The sequence below is a fragment of the Alligator mississippiensis genome, chromosome 16 (genome assembly GCF_030867095.1).
Source record: "Alligator mississippiensis isolate rAllMis1 chromosome 16, rAllMis1, whole genome shotgun sequence".
Classification (NCBI taxonomy): domain Eukaryota; kingdom Metazoa; phylum Chordata; order Crocodylia; family Alligatoridae; genus Alligator; species Alligator mississippiensis.
In genome coordinates, this window is record NC_081839.1 from 21,842,686 (window position 1) to 21,865,070 (window position 22,385).

The 22,385-nt window shown below is 50.2% G+C and overlaps 1 protein-coding gene and 1 long non-coding RNA gene across 5 annotated transcripts in view; one reads left to right on the forward strand and one right to left on the reverse strand.

Moving 5' to 3' along the window:
- The window catches only part of EI24 (EI24 autophagy associated transmembrane protein), a 35,632-nt gene extending 15,144 nt beyond the window's left edge, over window positions 1-20,488 (reverse strand). The window contains exons 1-3 of one of the 4 annotated variants that reach the window (XM_059719592.1): window positions 20,345-20,488; window positions 10,545-10,624; window positions 3-148 (exon numbers count right to left, since the gene is read on the reverse strand). In XM_059719592.1, coding sequence (XP_059575575.1) covers window positions 3-148; window positions 10,545-10,586 — 188 coding nt within the window. In that variant the 5' untranslated portion in view covers window positions 10,587-10,624; window positions 20,345-20,488. Of the gene's footprint in view, window positions 1-2; window positions 149-10,544; window positions 10,693-17,375; window positions 17,528-20,344 lie in introns of those variants that run through there. The other 3 variants (XM_006267371.4, XM_059719590.1, XM_059719591.1) reach the window with 3 other exon arrangements.
- Window positions 17,684-22,385, forward strand: part of LOC109283757 (uncharacterized) — a 49,812-nt gene continuing 45,110 nt past the window's right edge. Inside the window, exon 1 of the long non-coding RNA XR_002091032.2 lies at window positions 17,684-18,842. This is a non-coding gene — a long non-coding RNA (uncharacterized LOC109283757). The remainder of the gene's footprint in view (window positions 18,843-22,385) is intronic.

Genomic DNA, 22,385 nt, shown 5'->3' on the forward strand with positions numbered 1-22,385 from the left:
ACTTCTCCTGCTTTTTCTCATCACTCTGTGCTCTCCGCTGGGCAAGTGCACTGCTTGCTCTCTTTTTTTTCTGCTCTTCCCTTTTCTGCTGGATCCGGGCATCCAGCTTAGAGATTGTGCAGATCCCCCAGATGGAGTCCTTAATTCCCTGCAGACAAAGATGCAACACGTATCATCTCAACTTACTTCAAAAGGAAATGTTAAAATGACTGCTGTCACTTTAAAAACCAACTTTATGCAAGTTACCTGTATTATTAGTAAGTTATCTGTATTATTGGTAGAATTCTAGATAATGGAAACTGAAGGAATTTTACAAATCTGTTTCTGTACAATTCATTCAGTTGGGAACAGTGAAAACAGCGGGATTGTTTTTCTGATAATACACATAATACTAAAATGATGCTCTAGGCTACAAATTCTGCAGGGCAAAGTATGAATTACAAAAGAAATGTAAATGCAATGAAAATGAATTCTAGGTAAACATTTCTTGAATTGGCAGCCTTTGGAAAAAATAACAAAAATCTCCATTTTAGAGAACCAAGCTGTCCGGTACTCCCTTTCAGTGTAAATCTCTCTACTTAAGATAGGTTTGAGAAAAGATAGCTGCAAAACACTGCAGATGTGCATGATGGTTTAAGAATGTAAGACAGTATGGGCATTTATAGACATGCTCCAGGAGGGAGGGGGAGGGAGGGGAAGGAGTGTGCTTTAATTAGCACAGCTCCAAGAGACATGCTAATTAAAAGTGCCCAGAGTGTCCCGTGTATCAGTGTCCCCGTGCTGAAAAATGGCAGCGGGACACTTTGAACAAAAGCTTGAACAAACTTTAGTTTAAAGCACCCCACCACCATTTTTCAGTGCGGGGACATTGACACCGTGACACTGGAGTCTGCTGGAGCGCGGTAATCACCACACTCCAGCAGACTCGATTACTGGAATTCCAGCACGTCAGAGCGGCCCCCCTGCAGGTGTACAGGAGGAGCCTTGTGGTTTCTTTGCCAAGGAGCTTATGGTCTCGTATAGATAGATAATTTTGGGAAGAAAGCATATTGCAGTAATGGGATAAATAAACAAGGAAGTGGGGGAATGCTCCTGGGACAGTCATTTTGCCACATAGTAAAAATAAATGTTTTGCTTCTATGGTATTCCAGTTTTAAATGCAACTTTGACCAGGTTCAACAGTGGGAACAGAGTGCCATTAAAGAGATTGATGGTGGAATAAGAGGTTACAGTTGTGAGTCTGAGGTAGAAAATAGAACTAGAAACAGAAACGACATAGGTCAGAGTTCAGTCCTCTGGCTGTTGCTGGCCCTGTGTTATATAATCCTTTTACAAACTAATCAAGCTCTACCTTAACACTAGTTCGGTTTTCTTGTCCTCACTACTTTTATTGTAAAGCTGTTCCAAAACACCATTCTCTTAATGGTTAGAAACCTCGTAATTTCCAGCCTAATTTTATTCATCATCACCTTATCCCCTCTACTTCTTGTGTCAACACTGTCCTTTAGCTTAATTCGTTTTTTCAAGAACTTGATTTCAAAGGAAGACAGTGAGGTTGCCAGGCGCATCTTGGCCTCCTGTCCTATGTTCCCTTTAACTCCCACTGTTCTCTCACACGGGCACCTGGGTGATTGCCAATGACACTCCTCAGGCAGGAAAGGAAGCCAATGCTGTCGGCTTCAGCCAAAGTTCAAATACATCACCACACCTAATTTCAGTGCCCCAGTGACCTAAAAGAATGAGTATTTCTGACATCTTAAAAAGGGATGTTAAAAAGCAAGTTGTCTTTCTGTCTTATTGTTGACTCCCCATTATTTACAAACCATTCCCAATCCCATTTTTTCTTTGTCCATTTTCTCTTATTTGCAAAAATAAAAAAAAATTTCAGTCCTATTTTTTTAATGAATTAAGTTCACACTACATATAAGGCCAATAAAATAATTACTGACAAATATTACTGATGTACAAGGCATTTCTGGCCTGACAGTAAATTGGGATTTGGGGTTTATACTACTTGATAGCATCACCTACATGTTCCCCTCGCTTTCTGCAGGTTCTGTACATGCGAATTTGTTCTTATGAGATGATCCTTTTTATACCCAAAATTCATTATACACAAGGTAAATTCACTCTTATATGACCAGCAGCAGGTAAGTCTGTGGGGAAAGGGGAAAGGCTGGGGGTGGGACACAGATCAAGGCCCCAGCAGTGAGGGAGGGAGCAGGACACAGGCAGGAGCAGGGGCTGGGGTGAGTGGGGCCTCCATCTGCTCCCGCGCCGGTGGTGAGGGAGGGAGTGGGGCAGGGGCAGAGGCAGGCGCTGCACTGCTGGGGCCAGGGGCTGTGCTGAGCTCTTCCAGGCAGGGGGCAGTGGCAGCAGCGCTGGAAAGAAGGGGGGGGGGAACCTGAAGCTACCCCAAAATTTGCTGTAGCCCCACAACCACCCTCCCAGCGCCGCCGCCCGCCCTGAGTGCAGCCCAGCCCAGCCCAGCCCCCTGCCGGGAAGAGCCTGGCACCGCCCCGACCTCAGCAGACTTACCTGCTGCAAATACAGTCGAGGTCTTGGAATGTATCTCTATTTGTTACTTTGTAAAGTGGGTTTCCTTTATTCGAATTCGAGTTATACACAGTTTTTCAGGAACACATCTACCGCATAAAGCGAGGGGAACCTGTAGTTACAAAACTAATGCAGCAGCATCACCTCCTCATTAGCCAAACCCACATCTACTAGGAGTAGGGTAGCAAAGAGCGGGGCAGTCGGTGAGACCTGCTGCATGGAGTATCTGCAGCAGTATGCCTGACCTTTTTTGACAGACAACTCCCCTTCACGTCTTGCAAAATATCCATCTCTGGTATTCTATAGTATTCTTAAATGATTACTGCTGCCTAAAGGGGAGCTTCTTTTTATTAACTTTATACTTAATGTAGAAGAGCATTAACACCTAAAATATAATGCAAGAGGTAGCTCAATCAACTGGAACCCGTCGTTCTTTACAGAGTATGGTTTATGCACTGGTAAGCTCTTAGATGGTTGCTGAGTCCGATCTGCAAGTGACAGTCCTGCCCACAGGCAGAGCACACCTATGCGCTAGCAATGCTCTGAATCTGAGCCACAGATTCTTTCCTCCTCTGGCACCAGTCATCACAAAACTTGATCCAGTCCACCTCGCAGCGCCTCACTCCATCTGCAAGCCGACTCTGCCAACCAAAGTGGCATTCTGCACTCCTTTCCCAATCGTCCACAGAGATTCCAAAGGATGCCAAGTCATCTTTGCAAGCACCCCAAAATCTATGCAGCAGTCTGCCTCTTTCTAGGCCCTTCACGAACTTCAGAGTAAGCACATTCTTGAGGATTCCGTGATCCGGCATTTGCTTGACATGCCCAAGCCACCTGAGTCTTTTCTTACTAATCAATGTTCCCCTGAATGACATACCAGCACAATGTAACACTTTCACATTTGTCACCCGGTCTTGCCATCTTATTTGAAGAATTTTATGCAGGCATCTGATATGAAAGCTGTTTAGTCTTTTGGTATGTTTGAGGTAGGTCATTTATGTTTCTAAGCCATACAGAAGACTGGATAAAACACATCTCAAAAATATGGATTTTCACTTTAGTTGACAGTTTGTTATTGTTTCAGGCTCTATCTTGCAAAAGACCAAAGTTTCTGGCTGCTTTGCCAATTTTACTAGCAAACTCAGCACCAAGATCTACATTGCTGGTAACAGTAGAGCCAAAGTGAAAAAACTGGTCAACAACATCCAGACAACTACCATCTCTAAGGTGATATCTGGAACTGGTTCTAAAGAGCCTTGGTGCATAACAGTCTTCTTCAAGCTTATTGCTAGCCCAAAGATTTTACATGAGTCAGAGAACTTGGTTATGAGATGTTGTAGGGTGTGGCAGAGCACTTGCAGTGCCTGCCACTTAAAGGGTTGAGTCAAGCAGCCGGCAGGTGCTTGATTGCAGCAGCCATTTGAAAACACTGGCTGCCTATATAAATACAGCAGTTTGCAGAAGGCAGAAACATCACCTAGCTGAGCTGCAGCAGGAACAACCAGGAGGTAAGGGCAAGAGCTAATGGGGATGGCTAGGAGTCTCTTGGTTCTGGGCACAACCTAAAACTGCATCCTGTTGGGGATGGGTGGCCTAGTGGGGCTCCTAGTGGCATGGGAGGACCCTGGAAATGCCAGGCCGTTACCACCCCAGTGAAAGGCGGGTCAGGGCACCTTAATAACCCCAGCCCCCACAATCGGATGGATAACCCGTAGTAGAGCCCGAGAAGGTGGACCCAGGTGAGAGAGTGGGCTAGAAGCTCAAGAAGCCTGACCTGAAGCACTCTCGACTGGTCAATACTGGGGCCAGGACCAGAAGGGTAAAAAGGGCCAGGAGCCCACCGTGAGGGATGCCCAGAGCTGAGGGCCTGTGGTTCCGACTGGCCTTGGAGGCAAGGCCAGGGTCTGTGTGGCCAAAGGTCCCGGGGGAGGCCACACCCAGGAGGGAGAAGAGTGCAGGGAGCTAGGCAGCCCAGAATGAGGGTGGAATAGCCCGCCTGATTGGAGGGATCCAGTTGAGGTCCAGACTGGAGGATTATGGGGCCCAGTGTGGGGTCGGATTTGCTAAGAACTGTGATGCCATCTGCAAGGCATGGGCTGCAGTGTAAGGGAGGTTCAGAGCTGCAGATAGCACCCCCTGGCACCAAGGCATGTAATGGGCAGTCTCCCACATTTTACCACCCATTTTGAAAACAGCAAAATCATGGCAGGCAAGACTAGGCAGACTGCCCCATAGACACGTGGGTGAGCTGGCATCAGACGTGGCCCCCAGAACTGTCCTGTCACATAGGGCATCAACAGTGAGCCACAAGCACTGCATCATCCGCAAATGACAGGTCCCTTATGATCACCTTCACTTTTGTCTTGGCTCTGAACCTTGCAATGTTAAACAGTCCTCCACCATGTCTAGTGCTGAGATGGATACCCTCTCGAACATCAGAGAATGCATGTTGAAGCAGGAATGAAAAATAAAAGTTAAACAATGTGGGAGCCAGTATGCAGCCCTGTTCACTCCACTGTTAATGTCGAACAAGTCAGACTCTTCATTTTTATACATTACCGCTGCCTTCATGCGATCATGTAAGGATTTTGCAGGGTTCAGCAGTATAGGTGGACAACCAAACTTCCTCAGCACAGTGTAAAGCCCTTATGGGATCCTGGGTCCCAGCTTCCCAAGGATCCCGGGGAAGGGAAGCCCCTGGGAAGTGTCCTGGACCACCAAGGAAAAGCAGGTTGGCCCAATAAGGGCTGGAGGTATTCCCTATATACCTGTAGGAATACTGGCAGCAGCAGTGGAGCAGCAGGGGCGGCAGCAGATACAGCAGCAGCCATGCTTTTGAAGTGCATGCTCACTGCGCATAGGTGGACACGCCATGGTATCAAGTATAACCGGATGTCCGCTGCTGGCCGGAGAGGAACGGCGCAGCATCTAGGCAGCACAGCACAGGAGCAGAGCTGAAGCTGCTCCACAAACAGCTGATCCCTGTCACGCTGGCCAGGGAGAGGCCCTGAAGTCTGGGAGCTCGGAGGAGCACCTGACACCTAGTGCCCAGAGCTGTGAGAAGCCAACAGTGATTCCTCTGTGAGGGGTGCAATACTAATGAGTGAAGAGGCCCCGGTAGTCCCTCAATGGGGCCAGCATGTGAGTCATGGAGCCTGTGAGACTCCAACTGATTTATTTCTCCTTATTTTCCTTGTTGATCTTGAGTTAAGCTGGTGACAGCATTGAGTACTAATTGCCTGGTGGGACTGAGCAGATGAATTGCCAGCAGACTGCCTGAGGGACCATTGAGCCTGATCTAGAGGCCAACAGGATTTTTTCATGTAGTGTGAGGACTGTTAATTAGCAAGCTGTGACACAAGCCAGCAGGGCAGCTGTGAGCTGAAGACCCTGAGACTTGAAACCAGGACTGAAGGACCACCCTGCTGGCCCCTGACCCAGTGTCAAGCACACAAGTTCTTTTCTTTTCCCTTTTCACCTAAGATCACCTCTGAGGCCTTAAAACATCTGGACTGGCATGTGGGCAGGGTGAAGGGAAGGCAGGAGCCCTGTAAAGAGCATCCATCTTCCCCACACACAGAGCCCCATTACCACCAGGAGCCTTCTGTTTACTCAGTAAACTCGGGACATGGCAGGAAAGAACAGGAGGATGGCTCACAGATGTGTGTGCATACTAAGGCCAAGCTGTGAGCCTACAAGCACAGGTTTTTAGAGGGCTCAGACTCTCAAGCCTGGCAAAACCAGACATATCTCCAGAATCAGGTACACCCCTGACTGACTAACAGTGTCAAAAGCTTTTGTTAAATCCATAAAAGCCATGTATAGTGGGATACGCTTCCTCTGCACTTTTTCTGTAATTGTCTTACGCAGGAGACCGTATCTACAATGGACCTTTCCAAACAGAAGCCACCCTGGTTCTCAGGACACATTCTCTCAGCTAATGTCTGTAGCCTAGGTAAAAGAATACAGCTTAAGATTTTTCCCATGACGTTGAGAAGAGAGATATCTCTGTGGTTATTAAAGGCACTTCTGTCTCCTTTGTTTTTATAAAGTTGGATGAAACGAGCATCCTTGAAATCTTGCGGCACAGTTTCTTCCTATCGGAGTAGGAGTACCTCGTGCAATCTTTGCGGCAAGTCTTTGTTTGCACATTCCCAAATTTCAGCAGGTAAAGTCAGATCCTGAAGCTTTGTTATTAGGAATCTTTTTGATGCATTGTTCAAGTTCCTTTAGTGTAGGTTTGGCATCCAGTGAAGAAATAGCTTCAAACCCAGGCAATTCATCTAGCACAGGCTGGTCTACTACGGACTCCTTTGAGTATATCATTCCATAGTGTTCAATCCACCTCTCCAGCTGCTTCCCTTTATCCAGGGGTGGGCAATTATCTCAGCTGGAGGACTGCTTAACAAGTTTTGGTTAGCTGTTGAGGGCCACAAGGGTAGCCTCGCCCCCAACAGGTCCCCTGCCCCTTGGTTGCAGTCTTGGGACTCGAAGTCCCATCCCTAATCCCTGACCTGTGCCACCAGAAATCCCTCCCCTTGTCCCCAGAAGTACTCCTTTTGGGAGAGGAGTTTGCCATCTTGGAATTAGAAAAAAACAAACTATATACTAAAAACCAAATGTCTACTATAACATATTTTAATTTTATTTCAAAAAAAAATTTTGTCCTGGTGTGTGTGTGTGCTTCCATAGTGTATATAGAGGTGATTGCATAATAGCTCAAAATGAAGTTTTACTCTTGTATATTGTGGGGAGGAAAGGGGAGATGTGGCCAGGTGTGGAGGAGGGGGTATAGGGTTTGTGTGGGACTGTGGGGATGTGTGTGTATGTGAGGTGTGGAGTTTTGGGGAGGTATGGGGGGTGGGTATGGAGTTTCTGGGGGGCTGTGTGTGTGGGTAGTTATGGGGAGATGTGGGAGGATTGGGTGTGTGGAGGGGGAGGGTCTGTGTGGGGGGTGTAGCTGGGGGTGTGGGTGCGTGTGTATAGTGGGGTGTGCATGTGGGCCCCTCACTCCATATGTCCCTCCACTGCGCATAGCCCCTGCTGCCAACAGATAGCAGGCCCTCAGGGCACTCACAGCCTGCAGCAGGAGGAGCCCCCTGGCAGTACGCAGTCCCGGCAAGTCCCAGGACTGAACATGACTGAGCTGCCGGCTCCATTGCGTGGGGCTTACATGCAGTTCCTGAGTTCTCCGCCCAAGCCCCGTGCCCCCAGGGGGAGCTCCACGTAATGAAGCTGGCAGCGCAGGTCATGGGGCTTGGCCAGGGCAGCAGGAAGAGAGGAGGAGCCAGCCCAGCTACATAGAGCAGAGCTTCCCGCTGTTCCCCATAACCTGCACGTGGCAGTAAGCAGAGCCAGGCCGCCGGCTCCATCACACAGAGCTCCCCCTGGAGGAGAGCAGGTCGAGCTCCCCCCAGAGGAGAGCAGCTTGGGCAGGAAACCTGGGAACCATACGTCAGCCCTGGGGAGCCCCGCATGATGAAGCCTGGTGGACCCTGCACCCCATCTGCCTGGGCTCTGTGCTTCTGCCACCATGCCCTGGGCCCCCACTGGCCCTGCCCCGGGGTACCGGCACAAGCCCTGTGCTTCCGCCCAGCTGCTGCTTCCCTCCCATCTGCCCAACTTGCTGCCGTTTCCCCCTTACTCTGCCCATCACTGCCACTTCCTTACCTGCAGGCCAGAGTCAGGGCCTTTCTGTGGGTGAAGGTGGAAGCACAGCATGGACTGCCCCAGCGGGAGTGAGCAGGGCTCAGCCCCATGCTAACACTATGGAGCAGCCTGGGGCTGGGCCAGATAGAGTGAATTTATAGGCACCTGCCTGGTGGGCTGCATCTGGCCTGTAGGCCGTATTTTGCCTGTCCCTATCATACACCCTCAGTAGTGATGCAATCATGTTAAATTCACTAATGTTTATGAAACACATGAAGAGTGTCAAAGGAAAGGTACCAGAGATAAGCAAAGTATTACATTTAAGCAAAGTGTTATTATAGTTAAAAAATCAATTAGTGGACTCATTAAGAGCACATTAATAGACTGTATAATGTTAATTTTTGTCTAAGGGGAGTTTGCTATGGTTTCATTAGTGCTACAGTTCAAGAAAAAACCTGCACACTTTATAGTGACTGTGCCTATGGGACCCCCAATTCAGAATACAACTAAATTACAACCTATGCCAGGATTGTGATTGCTTCTTAGTAACTATCCCAATGACAAATTGATTCTCTTTCCCCTCAGCTTACATAGTAAAAATGCACCAACATATCAGTGCCGTATCGGAACAGCACTGATAAAAGGAAAATTAACATTATTGGCTATCAGCATTTTTGGCTGGTGTAGCCGTTAATGTCACCAATAAATATAATACACCTTCTGGCCCCTAGACATCACATGCGTGTGCACAGCCACAGTATCCACATGGCAAGGAATCCAGCTGGGCAGCATGGAGAGCAACACCTTGGAGGTAACTCTAAGGAGGGGAAGGAGTGTGAGGGAGGAAAGGAGCATGGGTTGGGGATAGGTCGAGGCCCCCATGGTGGGGCTGGGGCGCTGCCCAGCCAAGGCAGTGAATGGGATCCTGGGGCCAGGGTGGGGAGCAGGACAGAGCCACAGGCAGCTAATCCAGGTGTGGGAGGAAGGGGGGTGACTCCCCATGGCTGCGTGCACTCCCAGGAGAGGCGTGGGGGTACATGTGCCCCCTGGATTTGTGCGCAGGGCAGAAGCAGGCTGCCTGCATGGGCTCGGGGCCTTCTGCCCTGCTGCCTTTGCCCTGGGAGCCACGCGTCCCCTGCCCATCCAGTAGCAGTGGCGGCAGCAAGTTTTGCCTCCCAGTTCCAGATGGGCAGGGGACAGGCGGCCAGCACGCAGCTCCCAGGGCAAAAGTAGCAGGGCGGAGAGCCCTGAGCCCACAACGAAAAGCCTGTCTCCACCCTTGCCCTGCTCGCCTCTGCTCCTAAAAGTGTTCCCATGCTTTAAAATGACGGTGGCAGCACTTGAAATAAAGTTCATTTGACAAGCTTTAATTCAAGCATCCCTGCTGCCATTTTAAAGCACCAGGATGAGCTGCCCACAGCTCCGTCCCGCTCCGCACCCCGGGGCTCCATTCACTGCCCTCACTGGGCAGCAGTGCCCTCGCTGGGGGCCCCTGCCCCGCTCCCTCCCTCAGTGTGGGGGCCTCGATCTGCCCCACCACACCCCTTCCCTCCCCCATGCCCATTCCCCTCCAGAGACTTACTTGCAGGGAACTGCTTTCCACGCTGCACAGCTATCCTCCTGTAAATTGATTATCAGACCGATATCAGCCAAAATGCCTATTTAATTATCAGCTGGTTAATAATCTGCCAAGAAAATATTTATTGGTGCACCTCTATTACATAGCATTATTTTACTTGCCAAAATGCTAGCCTGTAAATACTTTCTTTGGGAGACTAAATAGACTATGCTAAGCGGACACAGAGTAATTCCAGGTTTAGGTACCTTTTACATTGGAGAAGATACTACTACGTTAGGGAAATTTACCTGTCACACTGGTCTCTCAAAACAAAACCATTCAGACCTGCAATGCATGTAGGATCCAGCATTCCCCACTATTCTACATCCTTTCAGAAAAGTAGCACAGTATAGAAGCAGGTTACCTAAACTACAGGACTTAACTACATTGGGGAACTGCAGTTTAAACAGTGATGTAACCACTAACCAGGTCTGTCAATACAATAGTCTCTGCTATATATGTTCTGAATTCCTGCTGATAATCAAATTAAGATACTTCTGGAGCACCCTCACAACCCAATTCTTAATCCATTCTTGGATACCTGAAAAGGAAGAGATGAAGCCTATAAAAATAGGCTGTCATCCGACTATTCATAATAGATGATATCGATGGAGCCTATGTCTGCTTTGCCTGTAAACACAATGTACCACCTATGCAAAAGAACCTCAAACAAAAAAGAACCATGAAAATGATTTTGAACTCAAGAAACTGTAAGACTTACCCTGACGAGATCATGAAGGAAGGTTTTTACACTGTCTGCCATCTCTACCGCAGCATCCCCTCCAGTTCCAAAAATATCAACTACAGGGAGAAGGGAAGAGAAGAACCAAAATTGCTCTCATTGTGGAGAAGTAGGAGATCGACAGAACCTAACAGAGAGGGAAAAAAACATTACCAGGGCTAATGTTAACAAAGATTTCCCAGTTTACACAGCTGTATGCAAAACAGAATTTAAAGTTAAACAGCAAAACAGAGAGTAATATTTGCCCTCGCTACTGGGGCATTTAACACTTTTGCAGATGCATCGACAATGAAAGAGTGGATACAGGGCCCCTAACATTTTAAAGATTGTAATATTCTGACTTAAAAGCTACTGAAATAAGTTTCCAGAGCACCTCCAGCCTTTGAGGAAGCCATATACCCTAAACAAGCTCCCTCTGATATAAAGCATAGCTACCCTCTGGTTAGTAGCACAGATCACCATGAGCACATCACCCTAATATTTTGTTCTCTGCTGTGAATCACCATCAAATACACACTCCAATTCAAAAACTCTACCCCAGTACATGAAACTCTCCGTGGGGCTGGCCTCTTTCTTACTGAGCAAATTATTTTTGTCTGGAAAGTAAGGATGTGAAAGGTTAAATGTTTAAATGAAAAGTATATTTATACTGGTAATGCATTACTGGTTAACATTTAGCATAGGATGCAGTCTGGCAGGGAAGGGAAGCAATGCGGAGGAAAGCAGCAGGGCAGGCAGGGAAAAGCAGGGGAGGGGAGGGGGAACAGGGACTAGTACACATAGCTAGTCTGCTCCTTCCTTCCCAGCCCCGCAGTGACTGCAGTGGGCTGGGAAAGCTCCCCCGTGGTTTCATGTAGGCTGTTGTCTGGTGGAGTTTGCTGCCACTGCCTCCCCCACCCTGGAAGTGACTCTTAGCAGCAGCAGCAGCTGTGTCCCACCAGGTCTGTATGCAGCCCTTGGCTCCCTGCACTATGCCGGGCAGGTGGCTGCGGCCCCTCCCCAGAAGCAGGGCAGCATGGGGTGGCCTGGGATGCCACACCTCCACCCCAGCTGGGACTAGGTAGGTATTATCAGTTAACCATTAACCGATATAATTAGAGGAGATTGAGCAGATACATTTTTTTATCAATATTTACATCCCTACTGGAAAGCTCTTGTCCACCAGAACAAATTACTGTCAACCAACAGGGGAAATCTACTGAGCTAGAAGGAGAACACATCACTAAAGCTGGACTTAGACAAAGATATTCGTTTCCACAAGAGAGAATGATTGTGGGCTTCTCCACATGCAGAACTGAACAGAAACATCCAAATTGGCAAGAAAAGAGTTATGTGAAAATCAATAAACCTTGACCAAGAATCTATATACAGTGTAACTTATTTATGCGAGGGTGAAGAGTAAAACAGGACGACAAAACCCAAGTCAGAGAAAAGGATGTATTTGACAAGAGTTCAGTTGAGGACCATGGCTTATTTTCCAACATTTTTTAAGTCTAAGTTTCTCCTTATACCAGGGGTTGTCAACCCAGGGTACAAGTAGCCCCAGGGGTACTTAGAAAGGTGGGAACGGAGTGTGTACCGGGTGGGGCATGGCAGCAACGTCTCCCCTGGTGCGTTCCCACATTTCTACTCTTACCCAGGGGAAGGGGAGGGATGTGCTGGGCACACCACGGCGCCATGCTGCACACCACGGCCCACCCCCCACTCCAGCTCGCTCTCCTGTCAAGGAGGCAGGGTCAGCACAAGAGCAGCAGCCTGCCCTCCTCCCCCCATCCATACAGCAAACCCCAGTCCCCTAACGCCACAAGTGCAGAGCCACCCCAGGAGCGGGGCAGGTGGGGAGAGGGCCAGACTGCAGCACTGTGTGGGCCCGGGGCTGGCCAGAAGAGGGAGTGGCTATGGGAGTCGGGAGATGCACTGGGCGCTCCGCTGTCACCTCCCCACCTTATTAAAAGGAAGCATTTCATTGGGGGGGCTGGGCCAGGCCCATCTGGCAGCTCCGGGCCCTGCGGAAAGCCGGGATGTGCCTTAACCCTGCGAGGGGCTGTCCCCAGCAGCACAGCTGTGTGCCGGCCTGGCAGTGCCCCATGGCCCTGGCCCCAGAGGGGTGGGCAGGCAGCAGCAAAGGCGCAGTTCCTCAGCCGGGCTCTGGAGGCGCCCCAGCTAGAGTGCAGCATTGGTGTCCAGCAGTGCCCATGTCCACAGCCCGGCCCAGTCACACCATGGGCGCGGGGCGCAGCCCGGAGCAGGGCAGAGCCACGCTGTCCCTCAGGGGCCGAGGCGCTCACTGACTTTCTTCCTCTCGCACTTGAGCAACTTCTTTGCTGCCGAGCCCCACTCATCCCTCACTCCCTGGCCCGCAAAGCCTCCGCCTAAGGCCGCGTGGACAGGACCCCATGAGGACCTCCTGGGACCCGCTGTGGCGGGTGGGTCGGTAGCCAGGCAGCCCCTGCCAGATGTGACACAGGACGCCATTCAGCCCTGTCTGACGTGTGCAGCCGGCTGCGCCTGGGGGCAACCAGGGGCGCTGCAGCGTTATTACCCCAGCCCAGCAAACAACGGCTGCAGCTGGCTCCCCTCGCACCATGAAGGCGCATGTGGCTGCCCCACACTGAGGGGGCTCTGTGTGCTCCCGCTGGTAATATTAAAAACAAGAACAAAATATAAAGGGGTACATAAGCTGAAACTTTGAGACAGAAGGGGTTGTTTAAAAAGGTTGAAAACCCCTGCCTTATACCACTTCCAAGGGTCCTTTCCCCAAAGAGACCTAATCTAGCTCACATTTTAAAAAATCCAGGTACTATAGGAGGTAAAGTGCAAGCCACAAATGACAGAGTGGTAAAGTGCTAGTCTGCATTATGGATTTGTGAAGTGGTGTATAGGGAGGCAGATACAGGGGAATAAAGCCTAACACAGATATGCTGCACCAATAACAAAAGGGGCTCGTACCCACAAGATATGCCCTGACCTTAGGGTACATTGTAACTTATATTATGGACTACTGAAGAAAAGTGAAGCTGAAGACATAAATCCAGACCAAACTGTACCATGAGAGTACCATACGAACAAGCAGGGAGCTGTGCGAACTTGTGAGAATTAAGCAGCCTATGCCCTCGCAGGCAAGCCCATGTCCTAGGTTCACACTTTTTTTAAAAAACAGGGAGAGCTTGACTTGCCACCAGACAAGCCATTCATGCATCTCTGGTCTTAATATTACACCCCATCACAGCAGCTTCAACATTTTAGTTGAGGTACGTGGTGACTCTTTTAAAACAGATTTATCTTGTTAAAGAATAATTAATAAGAATGGTGAGATTTTGACCAAAAAAACCCTTGGAGACAAATCTTAGTGTAAAATAGTTGAAGGGATCTAGTACTGGAATTAAAGCTTCTGGGCAGAAACAAAGCCCACTACTGAGGAACCAATACGGCATTTTCCTCTGCAGCATGCACAGTCCAAAACAGCAACTCTGAAGTCTAGCAGCAAGCAATTAAACATCAAGTAACTGATGATCAACTGAACTCAGAATATTAAAACACTGAAACTATAAGTGGAACACGAGTACGACGACCACCGTTCTCCAGAAGCATGACCTCTACTTGAGACAGATAGTAAACTCCTTGGAACAGTGTCTCCTTGGAACTGAAAACATTGAAAGCAACTAAGTAACACTTCATCAACACTAAACAGTTTTTACTTTTTCATCCCTGCAGGACCACCAAGATGTACAGCCATAGAAGTGAACCCCTCTCACAATCATACAATCTCGAGGGGTGCGTACAGAATTTTAGGAGCAGTCTCAACAAACAGCAGTCCTCGACCAACACACTGCCATCAGTCAAGTGATCCAAACCCTGCCTTCTCTCACAACATGCAGGTTTATCCATAGCAGACAAATCACAGACCCTGGATGCATCAATCCAAAAGTGTTATTGCAACAGCAATCTGAAGGTGTCTTATGTAGCTAGCATTAAGCTACCTAGCTGGAGAACAGTCTAACCACAGAAGCATGGACTTCAGTGTGCCCTGCAGAGACTGGGATAAATAACTGGAAGCTGAAGCTTGTGCTGCTGCAGCTGCGCTACTGCTGGTGCCTGAGCTAGCAGGTTTGAACCTAGCTTAGGTGAGCTTATGTGAACTGTAATCACACTTTTGGATGACGGCATAAACATTCTTACTGCAGTGAACGAAGCAATGATGATGATGATATTGTGTCCGTATTTCTGAGTGCCAAAACTCAGCAACCAAAAACTCTAACAAGAGCAGAAGGTGAAAAAGCAGATGACGACTAGGCCATAATACGGAGTGAGGTTTCAGAGAGGGTATACCAGACCCCAAGTGATGATAACAGATGGCTGTTAGTATAAACACTTAACCAAACAAAGATCTGAAAAAATATTGTGTATGCAAAATAGTGTCATTACAGATCTGGGAGTCTGTCAGCTCAGCATAAAGCAAGAGATCTCAGCAGAGGCTAAAGGACAGTTATGAAACATGTAAGGACAATTCATGCAGTGGCTGGGAAATCAAACTATACACTCTCTCTCCCTCTAATGAAATACACAAGCTAAAAAGTGACAATATGACAAATGCACACATTTTACTCCAAAAATATATTGTATCCTAAATAGTTAGCCTCTGTCCCACTCAGCAATTTTAACAGCACAGGTAAAAAGGAAGCATGCTGGATTTCTGACCTGTCAAAAAAAAGTCTATGTTATATATGGTTTTACAACAAGCTTCCAAGCAAAATGTGTCATCAGTATTAGGAGTCTGAGTAAGCCATCTCTGCCTCCAGCTGGAGGCTCAGGATAACAATCCACAGGTGACTACATGCAAGAGTCCACAGAAGCAGATTTATCATAAACTCATAAAAGCTGACATCAGAACTGTGTTTTAAATACTCAAAATATTTTCTTTTATGTCATAGGCTGTTAGTAGCACATGAAAAAACCAGTGTGGCCCAACAGCTATGGCAATGAATTGAGAGTCAGGGTCCTATTCCATTCCCAACTTTGTCACCAACTTGGTGCATAACCCAGGATAAAATTCTTCACAACTGTCTGTCTCAGTTTCCTTGTGTGTAGCATGTTAATGCAAGGGTGGGCAAAATACAGCCCACTTCGGTCCGGCCCCCAGTGGGTCCTTTGGCCCCACTAGGTGGCACTGGGGCACCTGTCTTGTGCCAGCCCTCAGCTCACCTTAGGATGCCTTGCCAACTCGGCATGGGACAGAGAAGCATAGGGTGCAACAGTGCAGGGTAGCAGCAATGGCAGGAGTCCTGGTGAGGGTGCTGCATCCAGGGCCAGGGAACCACGCGTGGCCAGGTAGGGAGCTGCATCTGGGGCTAGGGGTCAGTCTCCACAGAGAATGGCCCCCCGCCCTGGACGCAGCACCCTCACTGGGACTTCTGCTACTGCCTCCTCACCGCTCTGCACCACTCTGCCCTACACCTAGGTAGCAGGGTTGGAGGCTGCCACCACCCACCTGAGGGCTGCATGTCCAAGGCCAAGAGAGGGAACCTGAGTTCCTCCAGAGCGTTCGAGTCTCCTCTGCAGGACTTGTAGCCCTCCTTTCCCCTTCATGGATGCTGTGGCTCCCCAACAAGGCCTAGTGGTAGCTTCCAGCTCTGGCCCAGGCCCATGCTGTCACTGCCCCAAGATCCCAGCCCCAGACACAGACACTGCCCAAAGATCCCAGCCCCAGCTCTGGGGAGCCGTGTGGGCAGGGAGCTACATCTGGGGCCGGGATCACGGAGCCCTGACAGCCACACACAAACTGTGCCTGTTGCAGGGGTGTGCGGGCAGTGGATCCTGGCTCTGACCTGGCCCTGCGCTGTCATTGCCCCCCGCCCCTGCCCCGTGATCCCAGCCTCGCCTGCCCCTCCCGGTCCTGGACACACCGCCCAGGGCTGCAGCCCACGCAGGGAGTTCTGGTGATTGTTGTGTGACGGGCGGCGATGTGATGCTGACTTGGCCTGCAACAGCTCACCCAAACAGCCTATGCGACCCCTGGGCCCAACTAATTGTCCAGTCCTGAGCTAACGACCGCTTCCTTCAAGAACTGCAAGCACTACAAATGAAAAACACAACACTAAGTCGAGCTCCCACGTAGGGTCTAACGACTCCTGTGCTAACATCACTAATTGCACCAAATATTCCTGTGCCACCGTCAAGCTGGGAGCCTTGCGTTTCTCCTAGGGCAGGGGTTGTCAACCGGGGTACACATACCCCGGGGGTCCTCTGGAAAGCCCCAGGGCTACGCGGCCAGCGCGGAGAAGCCGCTGGCACGTCCGGTTTTGCTGGCGTGCGGGGGACCCCCCACTGCTCGTCCGGCCGCCGGGAAAGGGTGAAAACCCGTCTCAGGGTATTCAATAGGTCTTGGTCCAGCAAACTAACTTGGACCAGACTGTCCCACACATCAACCCGCTGCAGCGATGCCCTCTCCCTGGACAAGCTGCCGCCTGGCTCAGACTAGCGTCCCCGCGCTGGAGCAGCGCCCGGCAGTGACCCCGCGCGGGGCGCGGCACCGGCACCATCCCGGCCGCGGCGTCCGGGACCGCGCGGGGCGCCGCCAGCTCGTGCTCCACAGCCGGGCTCCGGCACCGCCGCCGCCGGGGCATGATGTGGCCGGCGGGGGCAGCCCGAGCCCGGGGCGGCGGCCGACTGCGGGTCCTCCGCCGAGCACGAGCCGCTCGCAGGGCACCGCAGCAGCCCCAGGCGGGCTCTGCTGTGCCGGACCCTCCTCCCGCACACGGTGCCGCCGCAGGCGCGAGCAACCGGCCTCCCGCCGCCCCGCGCGGGTCGCACCTGGACGGATGCCGAAGAGGGAGGGACGGAGGCCGGCGGGCGGGCGGGCGCTGCCCCACTCCCCGGGACGCGGCGCTGCACGGAGGGCGGCGCTGGCTCCACCCCAGTGCGCAGGCGCCGCTGCCCCCACGAGGCAGCCGCCAGGGGGCATCCCGCCGGCACAACGCATGCGCGGCGTTCGCTGCACGCCAGGGCAGGAGCCGCGCATGCGCCTGTCGCCCGCGGAGGAGGGGCGGGGCGCTGCCAGGCCCCGCCCGTCATCACCCGCCCCGCTCCGCCCCGCAAGCATCCCGCCCTGCTGGGTGCAGGCGGCGGCGCGCGGTGCCGGTGGGGCCGGCCAGGGCCGGCCAGGGCCACGCCTCTGCCGGAGCCCAGGAGCGGAGCGCGGGTGGGCGGGCGCCGCGCCCTGACGCGGGTGAGCTCTCGGCGCGCAGCAGGACCGCCTCCTGGCGCCACCCGCGCCCCGGGCCAGGAGGCCGCGACCGGCGGGTGTGTTGTAAAGCGGGCTTGCGCTGAACTGCTCTCCCGGAGCGACCAGTCAGTGTCCTGAGCCCGAGCGGTCTGCCTCCGACGCACCCGTCCTCTCTCCAGATCGTGCAGTAGTGATTACTCGAAGTCGCTGCTGTTCCCCAACAGCTCGGCCCCACGCCACGCTGATCCCTAGGACAGACCTCTTCATCGTAACATGGGACATGCCAGCCCCGGCCTGCGGTGGGCCGGGTGGCGCTGGCCCTCGATGGTCCGATCTAGCAGAAGGAGGTGGGATGACTGGTCTCCCCCGTAAACCAGAAGTCATTGCGACCATCCCATCCACCGCAGCAAGTCAGACCTTCCCCCAGTTTGAGTCGGCGTCCCGCTACCCCTTGGCAGCACGCAGCTCTGCGTTCTCCAGCACACCATCAAATGCCACCGCACCAGCTGTGAAGGTGTCAGAAAGGCGACGCCGAGCAAAGGTTTGGGGCCACATTTGGGGATTCAAGGAACAGGGTGCAAACACAACCGAAGTAGAAACAAGCTCTCTCCAGAAGTGTGGCAGAAACCTACCGAGCAGAGTCAGCCCAGCCCTGTTGTTGGTGCCATCCTCGGATGGGCACTTTAGGTAGCTCTCCATATTTAGGCTGCTCCCTTGTCATAAGGGCATGCTTCTTAAAAAGAATACAGCTGTTCAAAGAGCAAATGCACCTTCCTTAGTGCTGTCAATTCAGTCACTTGCTCCCTAATTTGAGGCCTCTCAAAGCATAGAAAAAGAAATAGTAATCCTTGAAGAAGACTCAAAAGAGATTCACTGAACTGCAGCACTTTCTTAATAGTCAACATCAAGTTACATACAGCCTGTGCAGTGAGAGAAGTTTCGACTTCTGGGGCTGTGGACAAATGTAACGCTGAACTGTTTCAAAAGGGTGGGTGCTTGGAGCGTACATCAGCCAATTCGATGCAACTGTTTCACCCATCCGTTCCTAGTCCCCGGTAAGTGAAGCTAATCATAATGCCCCGAATGAAACAGGTAATCAAATATTGTGGTTTAGCTTCCACTTACTTGGGAAAGAGCAGACAGATTGAACAGTTATAGTGGATCAGTTGTAAAGTGTTATAATTTTAATGTGTTTTCAGTGTCCACACAGCCTGCATATTACAAATGTAGTAGGTAGCGGACACCTCCAAGGCCCTAGTTATACAGTTTTATCTGCATAACCACGTGCCAATAGAGTCCCACTGAATTTAAACAGGCTTTGTCGTGCCAAAGATGCAATTACAGAACATGGACCCAAATTTGGAACAAATTACCAAAATATATACAAGTCATTTTGGTTGTCACCCTCCCCCCCCCCCCAATCCCCGCACCTCCAGGAGGCAGCTGGCCACAAAACTGAACATATAAATACAAATATTATCTCTACCAAAGTTTCTGCATTGCAGCTCAACTTGAAACTACTGCGAAAGGTGGTCTAATATGCGATTACTGGTTTTACATATTTTGAGAAAAAATTAAAAAAGAGGTTGGTTTTGTTTTTTAGGTTTTTTTTCCTGTGACCCTTAAGTCCAGCTGCAAGGCTGAGGTCAACTACAAAGCCAGTGTTAATTTGGCTGAGCAAAATGCAGTGAGGAACCAATTTGCTATCAGCTTCCCTCTCACAGCTTGATTAGCTGCTTTACAACAAACAGCAAACTAGAGCCACAGCAAACAGTTAGCCTATACGTTACACTTGCCAAATATTTCCTCTCCTGTATGGTGCTCACAGATCCCAGAGCTGTTTGAATAGGACAGCAATAAGCACTTGCAAAATTTAGCTAAAATATTCCACGTGCCCTCTCAGAGGTCCCTAATCTAGTTGTTTTCCCAGACAACGTACTTTAGAGCTTTACAACTAATTTGGTTTTATCAGCTGTGCAGCGTTCACCCCAAGGAAGGGGGAAGTACAGACATTCTTTGGCAGGATTGTAGCTATTAAGAGCTCTGTAACATGGACAGAATGAATGGTTTGTCAGCCAGAAGTCCAGTATATATATATTTTATATATGTCTGAAATGGGACCTTTACCTATTGTAAACTGTTATTACGACAACATTGAAAGAAACTGTCCTGCTGATTGTACCCTATGGTGGAGAAAGTAATACACAAAACAGCATCTGAGCTCAGTCACGACACAACTCCTGCCTGTGTAATGGGGAAGATCATTACTGTCCTCTGACACTTACAGAGGACAAATACTCTGTGTCCAACTTGGCACACAGACATGGGCAAAATCGGCTTGTGCCCCATCCAGCACCTGCTTCTATGCAGAGGGACCGGTCTTCCGATATACTTCCAAGGCACTGACACCATGTGCCCTTGCTCTGCCTATCACACAGCCAGGCTATTCTGTCTCCACCAGCGCCCTAGCATTTCCAGCAGCCAGAACCCGGCACCACCCAGCCCAGTATAAACAGGCTCCTAACTCATGCCTCCCCTCTTCTGAGCTATAACTTACCTCCCGGAACCCTTCTGCCAACCTTTGCTGGGGTATCCAGAGCAGTAAGTCTTTGTTTTTTAGTGTTCGATTAATGCCTTGCTCAGCTCCACAACAGAGCAGCTCTCCAGTGCCAGGCCTTGAACATCTCCGCACAGAGCATGTCTCTGAGGAGCACACTGGGAAGTGTAGTCCCTAACCTATCCTGAATCATTACAAGGGAAGCGTGAGTTGACTAGAGAGCAGTCTGGGAAATGTAGTTCTTCTGGGTCAAGATGAACAGGTCTTCCCAGCCTCCCTTGAGTTACTAGAAAATTGACTTTATTGTGCAATTAAAATTAATAATGATGGATGATATTTTCAAAGTACAAATATCCCCTTCTAAAGTTTGCATAAAAGGCTGTTGCCAAACACCCTATTAACCTGATTTGGAGGTCAACATTTAAACTGTAATAGTAGACTAGTAGAAATGTTGACAGGTTTTGATTTACTTAAAATGGAAGTAACTGTTTTTAAACAAGTAGTCCTTTCCAGCTCATGTTGCAGTATCCAGAACCTGTCAATGAAACTAATTCTAAACAGAAAAGTGAAATAGTCTGTCGGCTTCCACTGTCTAAGCAGAAAAACATACAACAAGTAAATAGACAGCACAAGTAGAAAACACATGGTGGGTTTTTCAAATGGTTTAACTTCTGATCAGGCATGGCTATCCAGCTTCTGAGCAGCCAGGGGCCACACAGAGTGCCAGCCACAGTGCCAAGGACCACTTGCCACACGTGGCCACCCCACCTTCGGCTCTCTCCTACCACAAGGGCAGCCCAATGCACCCCTTGCCAGGCTCCCTTCCCCCCTTCCCTGGCTATGTGGGCAGCCTAGCTCACCTCCACTGCACCAGCAGCATCCCCCTTCCCTCCCAGCCCCACATGCTGCCCATCTGCAGTGCAGACAACCAGCTCCTGCCTTTGTCATGTACAGCATGGGCACCCCTCCTGCTGTGGTGCCCCACTCCCAGGGGAGGAAGTAGAAGCCAGAGGAGGGAAGGCCAGCCTGGAGAATCCAGTGGCAGGAACAACAGTAGAGGGAGAGGGGAGAGATAGTGGGCCTGACAGGAGCCCACAGACCATATGCTATTCTGTTGGGGGCCATATGTAACCCATGGGCCACCAGTTGGATAGCCCTAATTTCATGTGATGTTATTAGTATAAATTCACGAGGAAGTATGCCTCACCCGGCTGAGACTTGCGTTTGTCACAGCCTAAGTTTTTCAATCAACAATGCCCCTCTTCAAACATAATAAATGTGGGATTGGGAAAGACAGGCTGGAGGCAGGCCAGCACTACTGACCCAGTCACTGCCAGTGCTGCTGCCACTCCACTCCCTGTGTTTGACTGCAGGGTAGGCAAAGCCCCATGCCACCAAAGTCCTCTGGTCCTATGCACTGGATCTGATGACTCCATGGGCCAAATCCAGCATGCAGTTTGCTGATCCCCAATCTACCCCTTTGCTGTCCCCCCAGCCGCACCATCAGCCTCCAGCTGTGAGGATGTACACAGCATCCTCTGAAGGTAAGGTTTCATAGGGGCATTTGCCATAAAAACTACTATAAACTTACCATTTTGGAGTGCAAAGAACAAGTTTTAGTGAAAGATGCCATTTACATACCTGAGGTCTTTGGAACAATCCAGTCTCACACTCTAGAGGCTTCTGCCATTGCATGAGTGACATCACTTTCAACCTCCCAGCTTACTGTTTAGTTTCACTTTAACAGTGAGCTGCAATTTTAAATCAGGCACAAGTTGCCTAAGGCAGGCTGAGAGATATTCTCTTCCAAGAGCTCTCAAGGAAAGCCTTGTACAAAGCTGGCTCTACCTCAGGAAGACAGAGAGCCCAGGCTAGGAAATCTAGTGATTAGCTATAGAAGGTGAAGATGCAGCCAGAAACCTGGTGCTATGGACTGTGGTTGGCAAATGTGTCTCATCTAAGTACAGTATTTGTTGTAATTCACACTTACAAGTATTTCATCCCATTTCCTGTTCAATCTACACTCCAGTTTAATGCAGAA